At 35.9% G+C, this 22,206-nt stretch overlaps 1 protein-coding gene across 2 annotated transcripts in view; it reads left to right on the top strand.

The window, feature by feature from the left end:
- Nucleotides 1–22,206, top strand: part of BRINP3 (bone morphogenetic protein/retinoic acid inducible neural-specific 3) — a 737,483-nt gene that overhangs the window by 411,983 nt on the left and 303,294 nt on the right. For both annotated transcript variants that reach the window (XM_006873665.1, XM_006873664.1), the window contains one exon: nt 14,404–14,509. In XM_006873665.1, coding sequence (XP_006873727.1) covers nt 14,404–14,509 — 106 coding nt within the window. The remainder of the gene's footprint in view (nt 1–14,403; nt 14,510–22,206) is intronic.

Raw genomic sequence — 22,206 nt, 5'->3', positions numbered from 1 at the left:
TAGCTTTTAATGTAAAGCTGTGTATTTTCATTTATTTGGGATATTTGAGCACATCATTGTTGAAATTTTTTATAAAATACTGTTAGTTTTATGTGATTATTTATATAAGCTCTAAAAAATAGTATTTGTATCCTGAAGTTAATTTTATCAATACTTTGTATTTAATTTGTGCTTTGAAGTTTGTAGTCATTTCAGTAACTAGGCAATGAAACTGTAACTGGACTAATATCATAGAAAATTAAACCACATACTGTTTTACTTCTTTGATTCGCTTTCATTTCTAAAATGAACCGAATGAATACTACCTGCTATTGTGTTTATTTTATTTTTTTTAATGTAATGTAATAGAGAAGTACCTCTGGCGCCCGAGTCTCCTAAAATGTAATTTTTCTGGTACAGAAGTGGCATTTACAGTCCAACAGTAGCAGTAACAACTACAGTGGTCACCTAATGACACTCACCAGAATGCCGTCAGCATTCATGACCCTGAACCGAGTGGCAATCTGTTTCTGTTGTTTGTAACTGCCCTTTGGCAGTAAGAGTTTGCTTTTTTATTACTAATATTGAAAACATCAGAAAACCCTTTACCTACCATGGTGTAATAACAATATTCCTTTAGATCTCACATAATGAAGTACACGGTTTCCATGTATACAACATTACCAGTCATAGGTACCACAAATGTAGCTTTTAGAACAGATTCAGTTTTCTAAATGTATACTTGTATAGTTACGAAGCTAATGAAAGCTTTTCTCCCTTTATCATTCCAATGATTGCTGTGATTTTAAGCTTTGTGTTATTTCAAAAATGAATCAAAATGACATTTTTAGGAGTGAGCCTATAGGCTTTTCCTCTCCAGGACCGATGAAGTGTCACACAATTAAATTCCATGGTAACCGTGTTTACCACAAAGAGGTCCTAATGTTATTTGGCAATCCTTTTCTGACTAAACTGTGTCCAGTTTACTTTATTTGATATCAGACTAAATAGACATTTAAAGAACTTGGGAAAACACTTTTTAGTCCTGGGTATAATGTGTGCTTTAATGTGTTCTCTAAAGCACAGAGCCTCCTGTAGTCTCTCTTTACAGGTTTATAAGTGAATATAAGCAGATAGAGTATATATGAATTATTTTAATGGAAGATAATCGGTGAGATGTGAAAAGTAGACCAATCATTGAAGTTATATGTAGACTCATGATGGCAAATATAAGTTTGAACTGAACTGAAAATCTGTTTAGTACCTAAATAACACATGTGTACTATTTTTTGTATTACTCTTCTCAAATCTTAATAAATATACTTTGGCTCTATCTGTTTCTCATATTTTTTACAATTTATAATTCATAGTCGAGTCCTGGTAACATAGTGGAAGGAGCTCTGGGAGCAAACTGGTTACAGGTTGGGCAGCTAATCTCATGGTCAGCAGTTCAAAACTACCAGTGATTCCATGGGAGAAAGATGAGGCTTTCTACTCCCATGAGTATTTACAGCCTCGGCAACCATATACAGGGTCGCTCTGAGTCAGAGCCAACTCCGTGGCGCATAACCACCACCACCATAATTAATAATGTTTATTTTGTTCATGTATGTTAGGTGTTACTGTTTTTAGGTGCCTTCAAGTCAATTCTGTCTCATAGGAACCACAAACGAAAGAGTTGTTGTTGTTAGGTGCCATCGAGTTGGTTGTTGTTGTTAGGTGCCGTTAACTCATCGCAACCCTATGTACACCAGAGCAAAACACTGCCCGATCCTGGGCCAACCTCACAATTGTTGCTACAGTTTAGCCCATTGATGCTGCCACTTTGCCAATCCATCTCGCTGGGGGTCTTCCTCTTTTTCTCTGACCTTCCACCTTCCCAAACATGATATCCTTCTCCAACGACTGGTCCCTCCTGACAATATGTCCAAAATATGAGATTCGAAGTTTGGCCATCCTGGCCTCAAGGAGCACTCAGGTTGCACTTCTTCTAACACAGATCTGTTGGTTGTTTTGGCAGCCCATGCCACTTTGAGTATTCTCCCCCAACACCATAACTCAAATGCATCATTTCTTCTACAGTCTTCCTTATTCACTGTCCAGCTTTCACATGCATACAAGGTTATTGAAAATACCATGGCTTTTAGAATTCCCCTATATGGATTTCTAGAACGTAAGCTTCATTAATGGCACAGTATAACTACTAACTGAAGGGTTGGCTGGTTAAATCCAGCCACAAGAGAAAGCTGTAGCAGTCTGTTTCCATGAACATTTACAGCCTTGAAAACAGTAAGTGGCAGTTCTCGTCTGTACAACAGGGTCACTGTGAGTCTAAATGGATTATATGGCAATGAATAATCTTTTCAGAAGCAGATCACTAGGTCTTTCTCCCATGGGATTGCTGAGCATTTGACTGTTACCCAAAAAGGGATCCTTATGTGGTGTACATATATTATGTTAAATTGTTCTTGAATGACATATTTTAATTTTTCAAATGTTAGCCTCTTTTTGTAGAAAAATATCTAAGTAGGCTTTTTAAAAAAAAAAAAATATGAGCCCTTAGATGAGTGATTCTATTATTTAAAAATAAATTATCTACTGAAATTATGGGGAGTTAGGGGAAATAGATATTACATAAAGTCACTTGCATAGATACATAATTCAACAATGGTATATTCTCCTTTACATTGAACTTGCATTGATTTTTGCTTGTACTTGTTATGTAAAGATTTGAAAGTCATCTGGCCATTGATTACACATCATTTACTCTTTTTAACTGGTACTAATTTGTTGGAGCAAGTTCAAAGAAACACTGACAATGTCAAATATATTTTATAACACCATATTGATTGCACATAGTACACTAAAATGTAATAGTTATTATTATGTGGATGTGCAAAAAATATATAGTATATATTTCAGCTGATGACATGCACCATTTTATAGGTTAGTGTTCACTTTTGCTACACATTTTACTGTAATACACTAATTTTAAAAATTAAGTAAAACTTTGCTACTGAAATGTTTATTCCAGTATGACATTCTTCTTGAGTGTTTCTTATAATTAATAATATGCTTGAAAGTGTATTTTTTTTATTGTAAAATGAAGCTCCAAAAATGCAATAGTATGATAAAGGACTAAGATTATACTGAATTAAAGTTTGACATGTAATATACACAAAAATATTGCAGTAATAATTAATGACTGGCAAAGAAAACAGTAAAAACTTAAATAGTAAAAATAGTTTTAAACTCAGTGCTCATGTTTGAAAGGATGACAAATCTTCACAAGGCACTATCTTCAGTTTTTAAAAAGCACACACACATAATATCTATATATGATTCTGTCCTGTAGATGAGGTGTTGGGTGGCTACCACAAGGTTGTTGTTGTTGTTATTAGATGCCATCGAGTTGGTTGTTGTTGTTGTTAGGTGCCATCTACTCTTAGTGACCTTATGCACAGCAGAACGAAACACTGCCCGATCCTGGGCCAACCTCATTACTGTTACCACGCTAGAGTCCATTGATGCTACCACTTGGCAAATCCATCTCATTGGGGGTCTTCCTCTTTTTCTCTGACCCTACACCTTACCAAACATGATACCCTTATCCAGCAACTGGTCCCTCCTGAAAATATGTCTGAAATATGAGAGATGATGTTTGTCCATGTTGGCCTCAAGGAGCAATCTGACTGCACTTCTTACAAAATAGATCTATTGGTTCTTTTGGCAGCCCATGACACTTTCAATATTCTACGGTCTTCCTTGTTCACTGTCCAGCTTTTGCATGCATATGAGGTTATTGAAAATACCATGGCTTGGGTCAGGTGCACTTTAGACCTCAAGCTGACATCTTTGCTCTTTAACACTTTAAAAAGGTCTTGTTCAGCAGATTTGCCTAATACGTCGTTTGATTTCTTGATTTCTGCTTCCGTGAGTGTTGATGGTTGATCCAAGAAGAATGAAGTCATTAATAATTTCAATCTTTTCTCTGTTGACAAGAATGTTGTTTATTGGTCCAGTGGTGAGGATTTTTTGTTTTCTTGACATTGAGATATAATCCATACTGAAGGCTGTACTCTTTGATGTTCATCAGTAAGCGTTTTAAGTCCTCTTTACTTTCAGCAAACAGGTTGTATCATCTGCATATCACAGGTTGTTAATGAGTCTTCCTCCAATCCTGATGCCATGTTTTTCTTCATATATGTATACACTCATATACATATATACATAATATCTTTTGAAGATTTTGTTAGTTTTATAATGCTGCTGTTGTTGTTTTTAAGTCTGTTCCTACTCATATTGACCCTGCATAGGGTTTCCAAGGAGCAGCAGGTAGATTTGAACCTGTGGTTCTCAGTCCAGTGCTCATCCTACAATGCCACAACATGACTCCTTGATAGTGTTACCAATGTGTTAATTGTAAAGGATCCATTTTTTTTGTGGTAATATCAGATAGAATCCTGTTTTAGGGCATAATAAAGATTAATAAACACTTGTATTTTGCTTTTTAAAATTCTGGAGTAGAATAAGAATATGCAGGGAGTTATATTTCAAGGCATTCGTAAATTAATACTTACAATAAAAGCTAATTCATTTGGCATTCTGTCAAAGTTAGATTAACCAGCGAATATTCATAGCAGTATTTATTGTTCATGAGGATGACCCAAGACACTACACTATTCTAATTGAGTTTCACATCAATTCATACCAATTAAATTGTGCTTTTTTATAACTTTTTTTACAAGAGAGAGAGACAGTAAAAATGAATTAGACAGATTAAGCCAACCAAAGTTTCAGAAACTTGTTAATTATAGAGCTTGGGAAGTCATAGCGATATGCTTAGAATAGGGGTTTGATTTATGAATAAGAAGGTCCAGATTCCAGTTCTAGTTCTGCTTCCATTTGCTTGCTTATGGTGGTGGTGGTTGGTGGTTGTGTGCCATCTAGTCAATTTCAGCCGTTAGTGAGCCTGTCTTCAAGCTGTCATCTTTGCTTAATACTTTAAAAAGGTCTTGTGCAGCAGATTTGCCTTATGCGATATATCACTTGATTTCTTGACTGCTGCTTCAATGTGTGTTGATATTTGATCTAAAAGAAGAATGAATTCCTTGACAACTTCAGTCTTTTCTAGGTTGATAAGAATGTTGTTTATTGGTCCAGTGGTGAGGGTTTTTGTTTTCTTTACATTGAGATGTAATCCATATCAAAGGCTGTGCTCTTTGATCCTCATCAGTAAATGTTTTAAGTCCTTTTCACTTTCATCAAGCAAGATTGTATCATCTGCATATCGCAGGTTGTTAATGAGTCCTCCTCCAATCCTGATGCCACATTTTTCTTCATAGAACCTAGTTTGTCAGATTATTTGCTCAGCATACATGTTGAATAAGTATGGTGAAAGAATACAACCTTGTCACACACCTTTCTTAATTTTAAACCATTCAGTGTTCCCATGCTCTGTTAGAACAACTGCCTCTCAGTCCATGTACAGACTCCTCATGAGCACATTTAAGTGTTCCGGAATACTCATACTTTGCAATGTTGTCCATAGTTTGTAATGATCCACACAATCAAAAGCCTTTTTGTTCTGACTCATGGTAGCCCTGTAAAGGGTTTCCAAGGATTGCCTGGTGGGTTTGAACAGCCAATTATGCGGTAAGCAGTCTAGGGCTTACCCTGCAGAGCCACACCAGGACTCTTACATAGTATTATGGTAGCTCAATAACCTCGCTAGGCTTCAATTACATGATCTGTATAATTAGATGGTGGGATTAGATGATTTCTAACACTTATAATAGCTTTAAAATTTCATTTATGCTGCTGTTGCATTTTCTCAAAGAGGCTCTCAAACAAATTTAACGAATTAAGTATTTTTTATAATGAAGCTTTCTAACCAAAAATAAAATATTTATGTACTAATTAGAAGCCCTGGTGAAATAGTGATTAACGAAAGGTTGTGGATTCAAACTCACCAGTTGTATGTGACATTCTACTTCCAGAAAGATTTACAGCCTTGGAAAACCTATAGGCCAGTTCTACTGTTTTCTACAGGACAACTTTGCGATGAAGTCAACTTGAAGGCAATTGGTATCCGTTAATTAGGTTTAAATTTGTTGAATTCCTACAATATGCCATACAATGTTTATAAATATGAATAGGAAGTTTTCAGTTAAAAGAGTAAAGAAGATAATGTAAGTGGGTTATTTTAATGTAACTTTACAATTTCTATGGAAGAAAATAAAGAAAACTTCAGGGTAAAATAAAGGAGTTAGATATTAAAATATCTTGTGAACTTTGCTATCCAAATTCTTAGTATATATACTCTATCAAAGGAGCTCTGGTAGCGTAGTGGTAATGAATCGGACTGCAAACCGTAGGTCAGCAGTTCGAAACTACCAGCTTTTCCATGGGAGAAAGATGAGGCATTCTGTTCCCATAAAGATTTACAGCCTTGGAAACCCTGTACAGGGTCACTAGGGATCAGAACCGACTCTATGGCACACAGCTAGCCACCATATTCTATCAAATAGTTTTATAACCTTGGAAAACAATGCTTTTAATTTTGTTGAAAAAGTCATTTAAAAAAATCTTTGCAGGTAGACCTGTTGGGTTTCTTTGTCATATCCTTGGCATCTCAGGGTTTGGCTTTTGAATATTAAATACCTGAATTCAGCACTCATTTTATTAAATAAAATATACTTTATTTATTAAAAATTGAAACCTAATAACCGATGGAAATCTGGAATAAATTATTAAGAAAAATATGTCATTGTTGTTATGTTGTTAGGTATAATCGAGTTGCTTCCAACTCATAGGGACTCAAGTACAACAGAATGAAACATTGATCAATCCTGAGCTGTCACCACAGTCATAGCTATTTTTGATCCCCTTTTTGCAGCCACCGTGTCAATCTACTTTGTTGAGGGTCTTCTTTTTCATTGACTCTAGACTCTCGGTATGGAGCTGTAGGATCAGCACTGGACAGCGAACCACAAAGCAGGCACTTGAAACCTACCAGCTGCTCCTCCCACCCCCTATACAGTGTCCATATGAGTCGGAATTGACTTAACGCACTTAACAACAACTACTACTTTACAAAACATGATGTCCTTTTCCAGTGACTCACTCTCCTGATAACATGTCCAAAGTATGTGAAAGGAAATCTAAACAACAATCTAACTGTACTTCTTCCAAGACAGTCCTTGTTATACTTACTATTCTTTGCAAATGCCGTAATTTAAAGATATCAGTGCCACTTTGGTGTTCTTTATTCATTGATCTGCTTTCATATGTCCGCAAACACGTATCTTTATATATTCTGGAAGTGAATCTTTACTTGGATATCAGAATTGTAAATTTTTAGCCAATATTTTTAACAAATAAGAAATCCTAAAATCAATAAACTTATAAGAGAAAAATTTATACAATAGTATATTTTTATTTGTAATAAATTATTTGTGATAAACAAATGTCAATGCTCTAGTGTCGATGACAAGACTTTTTAAGACATCAGAAATGCACTATGAGTCGAGTATATTTAATGTTAATGCTCTCTCATTTAGATTTCTTAAAAATCAAAAAATGTTTTCAGTGATTAAAGAATGTTGTTGTTGTTGTTATGTGCCATCGAGTCGGTTCTGACCCATAGCGACCCTGTACAGGGTTTCCGAGGGTGTAAATCTTTACGGGAGTAGAGATTAAAGAATAGGAAGTTTTTTTTCCCCCTGGAACAAGAACATTTGAAGTAGATTCAGTAGTAAGGAATTTATGAGTTAATGTTGGGCAAAATATGGGGATCTATTAAAGAAAGTAGTTAATAATTAGCACTGTATTTGTCTGGATATAAAAACTGTTAAAAAATTGTGTTACTCCCTAATCAGGAACTCCACTATTTTAGGTGGATTTCTCTTGCTACAGCATGGAATAGACAGTCTCCTCTTAAATATTAACATCCCTTTGTGCAAGACATTGGATCATCAGAAGAGAATACTAAACTTAAAAAGGAAGTCCCTAGGCTGCCTCTCTGTTTTGTAAATGAAGTAATTGGTGCTTAGTGCCATAGAGTGGATTTTGACTCATAGTGACCCTGTATAGGGTTTTCCAAGAACAGTTGGTGAATTTGACCTGTGGTTACCAGTCCAGTGCGTATCCTACAGTGCCTCAACTAGGGTTCTTAAATGAGGTGTGGTTGTTGTTAAGTGTTTTCAAGTTCATCTTAAATGAAGTTGCTTGTATTTGATCAATATTCTAATGTTTCATATATAGTCAATTGTGCGCTTATAAAATTATTCAAAACATTTGCAGTCAGTGATGTAATATTCATATGATATTGCATTTGATAAATTGTTGATGAATACTAATCAATTCAGTCAAAATGGTGTCTTAATCATTTGTTTCACTTTAAAAAAGGTCTAAAGCAATAGCACTGTCGCACAGTTGTCTGTAATGTATGTGCATTTGTTGGATGTGTTTGTGAAGTTTCATGAGATATACATACATTTAATTCTATATTTAAAAATAATAAAAGATTTTTCATCTATTCATAATTTCTTTGATAGACTACTTGATTGTGCTCTATAAGAGACATAGACAATATTTTTGTTTGTTGCTCATTATTGCTTCTTTCCTGATCTGTGTCATTGAGCCACCTACTTATTCTGATACCCACATTTAAAGCTTAGTCATGTAGACTATTCCTATTATACTGTGATGTACCTCACCACTGGACCAATAAACAACATTCTTATCAATGGAGAAAAGATTGAAGTTGTCAAGGCCTTTACTCTTCTTGGATCAACTATCAACACTCATGGAAGCACAGTCAAACAACATATTGCATTAGGCAAATCTGTTGCCTAAGACCAACAAATCAAACGACATATTGCATTAGGCAAATCTGCTGCGCAAGACCTTTTTAAAGTTTTAAAGAACAAAGATGTCAGCTTGAGGACTAAGGTGTGTCTGACACAAGCCATGGTATTTTCAATAACCTCATGCATGCGAAAGCTGGACAGTGAATAAGGAAGACCATAGAAGAACTGATGCATTTGAGTTATGATGTTGAAGGAGAATATTGAAAGTGAATGGGCTGCCAATAGAAGTGGAGTCCTGGTAGCATAGTGGATTATGAACTGAGTTGCTAATTACAAGGTCAGTAGTTTGAATCTACCACTCATTCCTCAGGGGAAAAAATGAAATTTATCTCTCATGTAAAGATTTAGAACCTCAGAAACCCCTTCCAGGGTTGCTACTAGTCAGGACCAACTTGGTCGCATCATTTAAGGAACCCTGGTTGCACAGTGGATTATGCATTCAGCTGCTAGAGAAAAGTTTGTGCTTTGAACTCCCCGTCCACTCCACAGAAGAAAGATGAAGTGGTCTGCTTCTGTCTCTGAAGCCTTCTTATCGATATGAGTCGAAATTATCTCTGGGGCTATGTTTTTACTCTTGTTTTAATTGAGTATATGCTTAATTCTAAATTTAGCTTTTGACTAGCTCCTACATATGTACGTTGTGCATTGTTGTTTTTAAGGGGCCATTGAGTTCCTTCTGACTCATAGCAACCCTGTACGTGGTTTCTGAGGAGCAGCTAGTGGGTTTAAACTGCTGATCATGGCAGTTAGCAATCTAGTGCTTATCCTACACTATCACACCAGGACTCCACATTATGCATGGAGATCCCATAATGAAACTTTCATGTATCCATTGCTGAACAAACAAAAACATATCAATATAATTGATATGCTAACACTGACAGTTGTTGTTGTTAAGTGCTACTGAATGAGTTCTGACTCATAGCAACCCTATATGGGATTTCTGAGGAGCAGCTGGTGAGCTTGAACTGCTGACCTTGCTGTTCAAGCTAACCTTGCAGTCCAGCATATTAACTCACAGCAACATAGGAAGTTTTTTTTTCCCCTGGAAAAAAAAAAGTTATTCATTTTTAGCAGAGTTAGAACTAGGCTTTTCTTTTCTCATTTTCTTTTAAAGGAGAAGTAAAAAAAAGTATTGCTACAATATCATAGACACTGTACTAAACTAAAATATGAAAATGTGAATCTATTTTTTCTTGACATAGCCACCATCTGGTGGTGGTGGTTATGTGCCATGGAGCTGGTTCCGACTCATAGTGACCCTTCATAGTACTTGAGGCTGTAAATCAGTACGGGAGCGAAAGCCTCATCTTTCTCCATCTAACGGCTGGTAGTTTCAAACTGCTGACCTTGAGGTTACTAGCCCGAGTTGTAATCACTAAGCTACCATAGCTCCTTCTCGTAACCACTAGGTCTATATAGTTTCTTGGTATGATATTGAAAGATAAAGCACTGTACCACAATGTCGGTTTGAACTGCAAGGTTCAAACCCACCAGGCTGTCCTTGAAAATCCTATACAGTTAATGCGTGAGAACCAACTTGACATCACTTAACAACAACTACAACAACAACCTTCCCTGAGGATATGCAGACTCCATACCATAAACACTAGACTGCGGAATCAGTGGTTTGAGCCACCAGCCACTATGTTGGAGAAAAATAAGGTATTCTGCTTCCGCAAAGATATTAAATGCTTTGAAACTCTATACAGGGTTGTTATGAGTCAAAACTGATTAGAAGGCACTCAGTAACAACAACAACCCTTCCCTATATTGGGTTTCTGTAGAGCGGCTGGTGGGTTTGAACAGCCGACTTTGCAGTTGAAACCGACCTTGTAGTCAAATGCTTATCCTGTATAGCACCATACCAGGGCTCCAACCCTTCCTTGTCGTTGTTGTTGTTAAGGGCCATGAGTTGGTTCTGACTCAAAGCAACACTGTATATTGTTTCCAAGGAGCAGCTGATGGGTTTGAACCATCAATCTCATGGTTAGCATTCTAGTGTTGATCCTGTAGTGCCACACTCTTCCATTGTTGTTAACTTCCGACCTTGCATTCAAACTGAACTTACAGTGCAGTGCATTATCCTACAGGGCCACAGAAGGTCTCCAACTTCAGATGTGTATACCTAAATGGAGGCTATGTTAAGAAATAGATTCTATTCCTTGGAGTCCTCGTATGGCTTTGTAGAATAAGCACTGAACAGTTAACAGAAAGGTAGGTGGTTTCCCAGGTCTCTATGAGTTAGACGGGCTCAATGGCACTTAACATTAATAACAACAACCCTTCCCTGAAAAATTCTGTGCACTTGTATTTATATGGCTTTCAAACAATAGCTTTGCCATACTCAAAGGACTAATATTGTGTTCCTTTGAAATATTATTTGAGTTTTGTGAAAAAAAGAAATCTGAAGGGACAAGATCAGGGCTTTAGGGTGGTTGGGATAACGTTTCCCAATGAAGTGCTCATAGGCGAGCCCTTAATACTCTAGAAGAATGAGTACATTGTCATGATGAAAAACAAATAAAAAATTCATACTTTCCTGGCCTTTTTCACATTAATGCAGTTGCAATTTTCTTGATAAAAACTTTTCCTGATAAGTCCCAAGATTGTCTGTGTCCATCAAGAACATCTAACTAGAACACTTGCTTAAAATCCCATAAAATATTTGCATAGCTGACTTGTGTGACTTGAATTCATCATTAAGGTCTTCACAATCTTCCTTAAAATGCTTGATCCATCTAGAAACTGTTGTTACAGCAACTTGTTTCAAAGTTTCAGTGATTTAAGGAGATACCCACTGTGTGTTGTTAAAATTTCCATATAATTCTTGGCTTCAAAATCATATTTCTAATGGCATCTAATTTTTGAAAATGCGCTAATGGAATAAGCAGTACTGGTGTGGCCCTGTTGATTAGTGCACTAGACTGCAGAGTTGGTTTGAATCGCAAGGTCGGCAGTTCAAGCTCACCAGCTGCTCCTCAGAAACTCTGTCTGGGTCTCTATGGGTCAGAACCAACTTTATGGCACTTAACAACAACAACAACAAAAACAACTATATTACTGATAGAATTGGTCTACAGCCATTTACTGATTAGAGAGACATGCTTAAAGACATTGTGTTTGTAATAAACCCATGCAAGTTTGTACTGATAACTTTGTAGAAGTACTTTTCAATTTGCCTTCATTTTTATTAGTGTTTAAACAAATAAAATAATAACAAACATACTATTATTGCTGACACTAATAGGGTATGTTGGATTCTTAAGTATATTATAATTTTTTATTGGATGTACTGAAGGTGTGATTTTTTTTATACTAAAGTAGATAATGTTTTGTGAATTCAAATCAGAAAGATCAAAATACAGCTATGTTTGGTATGGTAGATGCTTATTATTGTGTATTGTGCAAGGTGGAAGATCATTAAGGCAATACGAGTGAGAGCGATACTCATAATATGGAGTTTGTATTCCATTGATGTATATCAACAGTAGTCCTGAATGAATAAGAATACAGCATTATTAGAAGTAATAAGTACTATGGAATTAGTCAAAGTAAGGGGAAATGCATATATGGATAAAAAAGAGAAATATGTCTGTCTGTTTGTTAAAAATTGGCCAGTCCAAGTAGTCTTAAGAAAATGACATTTGGACAAAAACTTGAAGGAGTGAGTTTACAAATATTTTGAAGAAGAGCATCTTAAGTACAGGAGCAACAGGTCAAAGATCTTGAGGCAAGAAGACACCTTGCTTTTTTGGGGAACAGAAAAGAAGCCAGTATAACTGGGCAGAGTCAATGAGAAAGAGATGGGAAGATGGCCTTAGATAGCAGAGAATGGAGAAGAAGGCATCTTTTCAATCCTAAAAATGCCTCTGGATTTTTAGATTGAGATAGGAAGCCATTGTAGAACTGATAACCAATAGAATGACAAGATCTGGATTATGTTTTACAAAGCTCATTGTGGTTGCTAAGAAGAGAATATTTTTTAAACACAAATATCACTACTGATATTTAGTAAGTACTGCTGTGCTTTAAAATATTTTTTTTCCATTGAAAATCATCCCCAGGAAAAATTTCCAACCTATATGACTAATCAAACTTCAGCCTCCTCATCTCCTGCTATTATTCATCCCAAGACACCACAGGAAAAAAGCTGACTCAATATGAGATAATATAATTAAGTACTAAGACTGAGCACTGCAAACCATAATTGTATAGAAATGGTAAAATGATAAACGTGGAAGTCATCAAGGGATACTTTGGGTTTTTGAACATGAATCTAATCTTGATAACATTCATTAATCAAAGGAGGAAAAGAAATCTTTTCAATTCAAGAAGATCTGGGGTGTGCAATAGCACAAGCATAGAATAAAAATGTCTAGCTTGAGGAAGATAAAACCTGCCTGTTGTGGAGAAGCAAAAGAGTTCAGATTTTATGTCACTATATAATAAAGGGGAAATTGTAACATGATGTGTAAGTATAATTAAAAAAAAAAAGTTTTCAGGCAAAGTAGACTGACTAGCAGATAATTCTGATCCCCAGTATCTTGATCTCTTTGCATATCTAGGTTAGAAGCACTAACTTTTTATGAGTGATACTGTCTTTTTGGGGGGGTGGTTAAAAAACTTTTATTGTGATTTGAGTGAAAGTTTATAGAGCAGATCATCGGTTTTACGTTTAACAAATCATATACTTTGTTTCATTACAATGATTATAATCCCCTCCATGTATCGTCAGTTAACAGTATTTCTCTCTGTTCATTTTAGCTCTTTTTTAAAAACACTCAGGCATATATAATAATTTACACCACCAAAGGGCACATTCTGCAAGTCTACCTCCTGGCTGCCAGCTCTCAATCCCTCTCTTTCCATGAATCAAGAGTCTTCAGCTGCCTCTCTCCATGCCCCCATCTCTGCCTCCATCTCTGGTGTCTCTGCTTCTCTGGATAGGGTCCTGCATTCCACTCTTCTTCTTCTCCCTTGGTGGTCCGAGTGTCCTCTTGTTACTGGAATGTAAGATTGACTACTCCCTGGTTTTTGTTACACAACTTCTACCTTTACAATTGTGACAGTCTCAGTCATGATAACAATTATATGAGTGATGTTTTTGACCAGAGAAGGCTAATGTTATTTTCCTAGTGGACTTATGCTTGATTAAAGGTAAGAAAATGGAATTGAGGACAAATAGAGTGATTGTTCTCTTCTGTACATGTTGTTAAGTGCCATCCAGTTGGTTCCAACCCATAACGACCCTGTAGAGGGTTTCCGAGGCCGTAAATCTTTACTGGAGCAGACAGTCTCATCTTTCTCCCTCATTGTGGCTGGTAGTTTCAGACTGTTGATCTTAAGGTTCACAGCCCAATTGGCAACCACTGCACTACCAGAACTCCTTCTGTACATAGTGGTGAATATTGCTGGTGTGTTTCAGATTTCAGACCTTTTCTTGATGTTTATCATTAGGTGTATGTTAGTGTATGATGACAGTGATATCGAACCAAAACAGCATTGTAAATTCTGCTTTAAATAATAAGGTTACTCTTTTGTTCATCAGGTAACAGAAACACGGACAGGCCCTCTTGGCTGCAGTAATTATGACAACCTAGATTCTGTCAGTTCTGTTCTGGTTCAGAGTCCTGAAAATAAGATTCAATTACAAGGTAAGTAGGTAAACTTTCATTAATTATGTAGGAGCCTGGATGACACTTTTCCAGATATGACTTATTTTCTTTTTCTTTTATAAACAAGCAATATGTATACTACTAGGTTTTTAACACTCATAAAAAGCCAATTAATTAATTTCTTGTTGGTAAGGGCCATGCAAAAATATTATAGAAAATGTGAAGAAAAGATAAATTAATTTTTTTTCAAATATTCAAAATGTTTCAATAACATTTTACTTTCGTATAGTCATCCTTGTCTCAATTAAGTTGTTTCTCCATGGGTCTGTCTGTGCTCTACCTTTTATCTAATAAATTATTATGAAATGTATAGCCACATTGATACAAATTATGATTTGAACTGTTGTCATATTTAATTTTTCATGATATTATAATAACAAAACCTATATTTATCTTCTGATAAGTACATATTTGAGAACGTATTAGCAAAACACATATTCACACTATTTCCCTTTTAAAATGGATTCAGTAATAATGATATTTTTTTTTCTTTTTAACTTTTTGTTAGAAAGTTTAATAAAGAATGGCTATGAGTGTGCACATTTGTTCAGTTTTACAGGCACAGAATGTTTATGGTTACATGTACTTAGAAATGTACTAGTCAAGTTAAGACAAGTCTATGTGATAGCGTTGTCTAAATTAAGTTGTTTGATCAAAGTAATCATTTTGAGTAGTTCTTTCCTAGTTTATGTTTTTAAATTGTGCAAGTTAGAGCTGTATTTGATTATTTGTTTTATATTAAAAAAATTTAAAATTTTGAGAAATTCTTCCATTTTTTCTCAACTTTTTTATCTTAAAAACGATTTTTCATTGGATTATTTAACAGTACCCAAAATGATAAAGGAATGCCATTTATTTTTAATTGTTTAAAAAGAGAATGTATTTAAATATTTTAACTCTTCAAATAATATCTAACTTATCAACAATAAATTTAAAGTTATTGAAACTTTTGTGCAATTTAAATGGAAATATCATTTACTTGTAGTATTCCTCTGCTTATTCTTTTTAAAAGAGCTCTGGTGGTGAAGTAAGATAAGCACTGGACTATTTACCACAAGATGGGCAGTTGAAACCAACCAGCCATTCCATAAGTGAAAGATGAGGCTTTCTGCTCTCATAAAGATTTATAGCCAGGGAACCCTATACAAAGGTGCTCTGAGTCACAACTGACCCAGTGGCAGTGGGATTCTGCCTGGGTCATAGACTCATCAAAATATTAACTCTGATCAGAATGAACAACAGATATGTGTATATATATATATGTATATATATATACATTTTAAACTCGTTTGCTCCATTATCAAAATTCATTTCTTTATAAGATTGATTTTTAGTTTCTGTGAAGCTCTGTGCTCAGTTTTCAGAATAATACTATAAGAACAAAACTTCACTCTTCTATCTGTCTTGAAAAAAAAGGATATTTAACACAATAAATAAATAAAGTAACCCTGCCTTTTTATATCATTATCATCTCCGCTCTTATCATTTCTACTCTTACAAATTTAATGAATAACTTAGAAACCTTTATCTCTATATTTGAACTTTTTGCTGCTTTCTAAACATGTATTTTCAGTTGTGTGTTGTAACTTCATTCATACCCCTGGAAATAACAAAAGCATTCCTAGCCATAATTTTAGTAAATAAATTTAAAGATTGTTAACTTCTACATGCTGTTGTTTTTAGGTGCCATCACGTTGGTACCAGCTCATAGTGACCCTATGCACAACAGAATGACCACTGCCGGCTCCTGTGCCAACCTCACAATCATTGGTACGCCTCAGTCCCTTGCTGGTGCCACTGTGCCAATCCATTTCGCTAAGAGTCTTCCTCTTTTTCTCCAACGCTTCACTGTACCAGATATGATATCCTACTCCAGGGACTGGTCCCTCCTGACAATATGTCCAAAGTATGAAAGATGAAGCCTAGCAGGGAGCACTCTACTCTGACTGCATTTCTTCCAACACCGATTAGTTTGATCTTTTGGCGGGCCATGGTACTTTCAGTATTCTCCTTCAGCATTATAACTCAAATGCATCAATTCTTCTACAGTCTTCCTTGTTTACTGTCCAATTTGGGCACCCATATGAGGTTATTAAAAATACTGTGACTTGGGTCAAGAGCACCTTAGTCCTCAAGCTAATATCTTTGTTCTTCAACACTTGAAAAGGTCTTGTTCAGCATATTTGCTTAATTCAATATGTCTTTTGATTTCTTGACTGCTGCTTCCATGAGTGTTGTTGGTTGATCTGAGCACAATGACGTCTTTGAAAACTTTAGTCTTTTCTCCATTTATATGAATGTTGTTTATTGGTCTAGTGGTGAGGATTTTTGTTTTCTTTACATTGAGATGCAATTCATACCGAAGGCTATGGTCTTTTATCTTCATCAGTAAATATTTTAAGTCTTTTTTGCTTTCAGCAAGCAAAGTTGTATCATCTGCATATCACAGATTGTTAATGAGTCTTCCTTCAGTTCTAATGCTTTGTGCTTCTTCATATAATCCAGGTTCTCTGATCATGTGCTTAGCATACGCCTTAAATAAGTACGTTGAAAGAATACAACCCTGGTGAACACCTTCCCTAATTTTAAAACAGTGTTCCCTTTTTCTGTTTGAACACTGCCTCTTGGTCTGTGTACAGGTTCCTCATGAGCATGATTAGGTGTTCTGGAACATTCATTCTTCACAATGCTGTCCCTAGTTTTTCATGATCCACACAATTGAAAGCCTCTATGTAGTCAGTAAAGCACAAGTAAACATCTTTTTGGTATTCTCTGCTTTCAGCCAAGATCCGTCTGATGTCAACAACAATATCTCTCATCTCACATTCTCTTCTGTATCGAGCTTGAACCACTAGAAGTTCTCTGCCAATGTATGGGTGCAGCTGTTTTTGTATTATCTTTAGTAAAACTTTACTCCCATGGGCTATCAATGATATTGTCCAATGATTTCCGCATTCCTGGGGGTTATCTCTCTTTGGAATGAGCACAAATACAGATCTCTACCAGTTAGTTGGCCAGGTAGTTGTCTTCCAAATTCCTTGGCATGAATGAATAAGTGACTCCAGTGTCACATCAGTTTGCTGGAAATTTCAACTGGTATTCCATCTATTCTTGGAGGCTTGTTCTTTGCCAATGCCTTCAATGCACTTTGGACTTCTTCCTTCCAGATCATTGACCCTTGATCATATGTACCTCTTGAAATGGTTGAACGTCAACTTTCTTTTTGTTACAGCAACTCTGTGTATTCCTTCCATCTTCTTTTGATACTTTCTGAATCATTCAGTATTTTGCCCAAAGAATCCTTTGGTACTTCAAGTTGGAAGATAGAATTTTTTATTCAGTTCTCTCAGTTTGAGAAATGCTGAGTGTGTTCTTCCCTTTTGGGGTTCTAACTCCAGATCTTTGCATGTTTTGTTATAATATTTGACTTTGTCTTTTTGAGCTGGCCTTTGATACTTTCTGTTCAACTCTTGTATGTCTTCACTTCTTCCATTTACTTTAGTAGCTCTGTGCTAGAGAGCACGTTTCAGAGTCTCTGTATCTATTTTGGTTTTTTCCTTCTTTCTTGTTTTCTTAATGACCTTTTGCTTTCTTCCTGTATGATGTTCTTGATGTTATCCCACAACTATTCTGTTTTTCAGTCTTTAGTGTCTAATGCATCAAATCTGTTCTTCAGATGATCTCTATATTCAGGTGGAATATATTCAAGGTCATATTTTGGCTCTCATGGACTTGTTTTCATTTTCTTCCGCTTCAGTCTGAATGTGCATATGAGCAATTGATTCCACAGTCTGCTCCTGCCCTTGTTTTGGCTGATGCTATGGAGCTTTTCCACCCTCTTTTCACAGATATAGTCAATTTGATTTCTGTGTAGTCTGTCTGGTGAGGTCTTTATGTTGTTTAAAAAAGACATTTGCAATGAAGAAGTCATTTATCTTTCAAAATTCTGTCATGCTATCTTCAGCATTGTTTCTGTCATCAAGGCCTTCTTTTCCAACCATTGATCCTTCCTCTTTGTTTCCACCCTTTGCTTTCTAATCACAAGTAATTATCAATACATCTTGCTTTCATGCTTGAATTATTTCATACTGAAGAAGTTGGCCGAATTCTTCAATTTCATCATCACTGGCTTTAGTGGTTGGTGTATACATTTGAATAATAATGGTATAACTGGTATGAACTTTTACTTGTACTCTTTCTATAATTTGGTTTGTACTTGGTTTACTTTTTCCAAAAATTATTTTCTACTTTATAAAAAGGAGTCATGGTGTGGTGCTATAGGATAGGTACTGGACTGCTACCTATATGTTGCTGGTCAAAACCACTAGAGTTGCTATGAGTCAGAAATGACTCAATGGGACTTAACAGTAACAACAGCACCTTATAAAATAAATCCTGGTGTGGTGCTCATGGATAAGCACTGGACTACTAAGCACAAGGATGGTGGTTCAAATCCTTGGATACCCTATACAGGGTGACTATGAGTTGCAACTTACTTGATGGCACTTAACAACTTTATAAAAGGAAGCAAACCATTCACCAGTTATGAATCAGTTATAATGATACATTCTTGAGGAGTATTAAAAACTTGAACTCATCTGTAGTAATAAAAATATGGTATTAAATTACTGTTGCAGGATTCTGCATCTCATAATTAGGTAGTTTGGTAGTTATGCAGTTAAGTAGATGATTGGTTAGTTGGTTCGTTGATGAATAGATAGGTGGAGAGGCAAGTATGTAGGTAGATGAATGAATAGATATATAGATGGATGGATGGATAGATAGATAGATGCATGCATATTGAGATTTTGATGTTCTTAATGAGTGCTGGTGTGGTGCTACAGGATAAGCACTGAACCACAAAGTTGGTTTGAATTACAACATTGGCAGTACAACCTCACCAGCCTGTACTCAGAAATCGCATTCAGAGATGCTATGAGTTGGAACTGACTTGACATTACTTAACACAACAACGTGGTGTGTTTTGCTTTTAAGCTCAATTCAAAGCAGTAGAATCAGAGATTTGGGGATCTTCTAAATATAAATAGATTGTTGTAGTTGCTAGATGCCATCAAGTTAGTTCCAACTCATAACAACCCTATATATCACAAAACAAAAGAATATCTATTATGTTTGAGGCCATTGTTGCAGCCACCATGTCAGTCTATCTTGTTGTGGGTCTTCCTCTTTTTTGCTGATCATCAGTTTTACCAAGCATGATGTCTTCCTCCTGAAAATATGTCCAAAATACAAGAATCAAGATCCATATGATATCATCCTTATCCCACGTTCCTTTCTCAATGCAGCTTGAATTTCTGACCATTTCCTATACACGTTTTGTTCAATCAGTTTTGAGTTATTTTCAGCAACATTGAACTTTCTTGAGATACTAGGGCTATTGTTCAACTATATGAACAAATCTGCTGCATCTCCTTTCCTCAGAATGGATACAATTCAATCTCTTCCAATTAGATGGCCAGGAACTTTCTTCCAAATTTCTTTTGATGCTTCCTACTATTCAATATTTTTCCCAGAGAATTCTTCAGTACTGCAACTCAAAACTTATTTTTTTCCTTCAGTTATTTCAACATGAGAAATGCAGAGCCTGTTCTTCCCTTTTGGTTTTCTAGCTCCAGATCTTTGCTCATTTCACTGTAATTAGTGGACTTTGCCTTCTTGAGCTGTTCTTTTAAATTTTCTGTTTAGCTATTTTACTTTATCATTCCCTACATTTACTTTAGATTCTCTAGGCTAGAGAGTAAGGTTTCAAAGTCTCTTCTGACATCCATTTTAGTCTTTCCCTTTTTTTTTCTTTCCTACCTTTGTAATCAAGCTCATGTATTGGCTTTAGTGGACTTGTTTTACTTTTCTTCAGCTTCAACTTGAAGTTTCATATGAGCAATTGATGGTTTGTTCTACTGTTCGTATTGCTTTCTTACTGTATGATGTTCTTGGTGTCATCCAGCAACTCCTTTGGTCTTAGGTCATTAGTGTCTAGTACATCAAATCTGTTCTTGAGATGTCTTCTGAATTCAGCTGAGGTATAATCAAGGTCATATTTTGACTTTAGTGGACTTGTTTTAACTTTCCTTCACTTCAGCCTGAAGTTTTATATGTGCAGTTGATGGTCTGTTCCACAGTCAGCCCCTAACCTTGTTTTGGCTGATGATATGTTTTTCCATCTTCTCTTCCCACAGATGTAATCTATTTTATTCTTGTGCAATCCATCTGGTGACATGTATAGTCACCTTTTATGTTGTTGAACACGGTATTTGCAATGGATAATTCATTGGTCTTGCAAAATTCTCTCATGCAATCATTCTCCACCATGCTTTCCATCACCAATGCCATATTTTCCAACTACCAATCCTTCCTCCTTGTTTCCAACTTTGGCATTACAATTATTAGTAATTATCAATGTATCTGAACTGGATGTTTGATCATTTTTCAGACTGAAGAAGTTTGTAGAATCCTACAATTTCCTCATTACTAGTTCTAGTAGCTGGTGCATAAATCTGAATAATAATGGTATTAACTTGTCTTCCATATAGGTGCATGTATATTACCCTATCATAGACAGCATTGCATTTGAAATCTTGAAATCCTCTTTTAATGATGACCATGATGCCTTTCATCTTCCAATTTGTCATTTCCAACATAGTAAACCCTGTGATGGTCTGATTCAAAAGGGCCACTCAAAATCCATTTTGGATCACTAATATCTAGGGTAATGATCTTATGCATTCCATTCCATTTCTGACAGCTTCCTATTTTTCTAAACACATACTTTGTTCATTCAGTGTTCTGATTATTAATGGATGTTTGAAGCAGTTTCTACTTATTTTGAGTTGTGTACGAATCAGACTGCGAACTGCAAGGTCAGCAGTTTGAAACTACCAGCTGTTCCATGGGAGAAAGATGAGCTTTCTGCTCCCGTAAAGATTTACAGCCTCGGAAACCCTGTATAGGGTCGCTATGAGTTGGAAGCGACTCCACGGCACATAACAACAACAACAACAACAACCTGAACATCCTGAAATCGTTGATCAATCCACATTTGATGGTCCATTCTTCTTTAAGAAGGAAGCTCTTCACCAGTCATATTTTGAGTGACTTCTAATCTGAGAGGGCCATCTTCTGGCACTATATCTTACAATATTTCCTGCTATTTATAAGATGTTTTAAGTGGCTAATCATTCAGAAGTGGTTTGCCCCTCCTTTTTAATTGTCTGTCTTAGTTCAGAAGCTCTGATAAAATCTGTTCACCATGAGTGACTTACTCGTATTTAAAATACTGGTGGAATAGCTTCCTGCATCACAACAACATTCAGGCTATCACAGAACAACAAAATGACAGACAAATGATGGTTTTATGTATCAAGGATTAGTTGTTGTTGTTAGGTGCCATCGAGTTGGTGCCAATTCATAGCGACCCTATGCACAACAGAATGAAACACTGCCCAGTCCTGGGCCAAGCCACCCCAAACTGTGGCAACATCACAGTAAAATATTAAGGATAGGAGAGTGTAGTTATGATGATTTTTCAGTAAACCCTTTGTTTTTCCAGTCCTCTTCTTTTGTGGTATGATAGGAAAGAGAAGGGTAGAGAATTGATCTTGAAGTAGATTTGTATTAGATCAGAACAAAGTGAGAATCCATAAGAATTACTGAGCATT

This window comes from Chrysochloris asiatica, unplaced genomic scaffold, assembly GCF_000296735.1.
Source record: "Chrysochloris asiatica unplaced genomic scaffold, ChrAsi1.0 scaffold00247, whole genome shotgun sequence".
NCBI classification, from domain to species: domain Eukaryota; kingdom Metazoa; phylum Chordata; class Mammalia; order Afrosoricida; family Chrysochloridae; genus Chrysochloris; species Chrysochloris asiatica.
The sequence above is the reverse complement of the archived record's forward strand: the minus strand, read 5'-3'. Positions and strand labels throughout refer to the sequence as shown.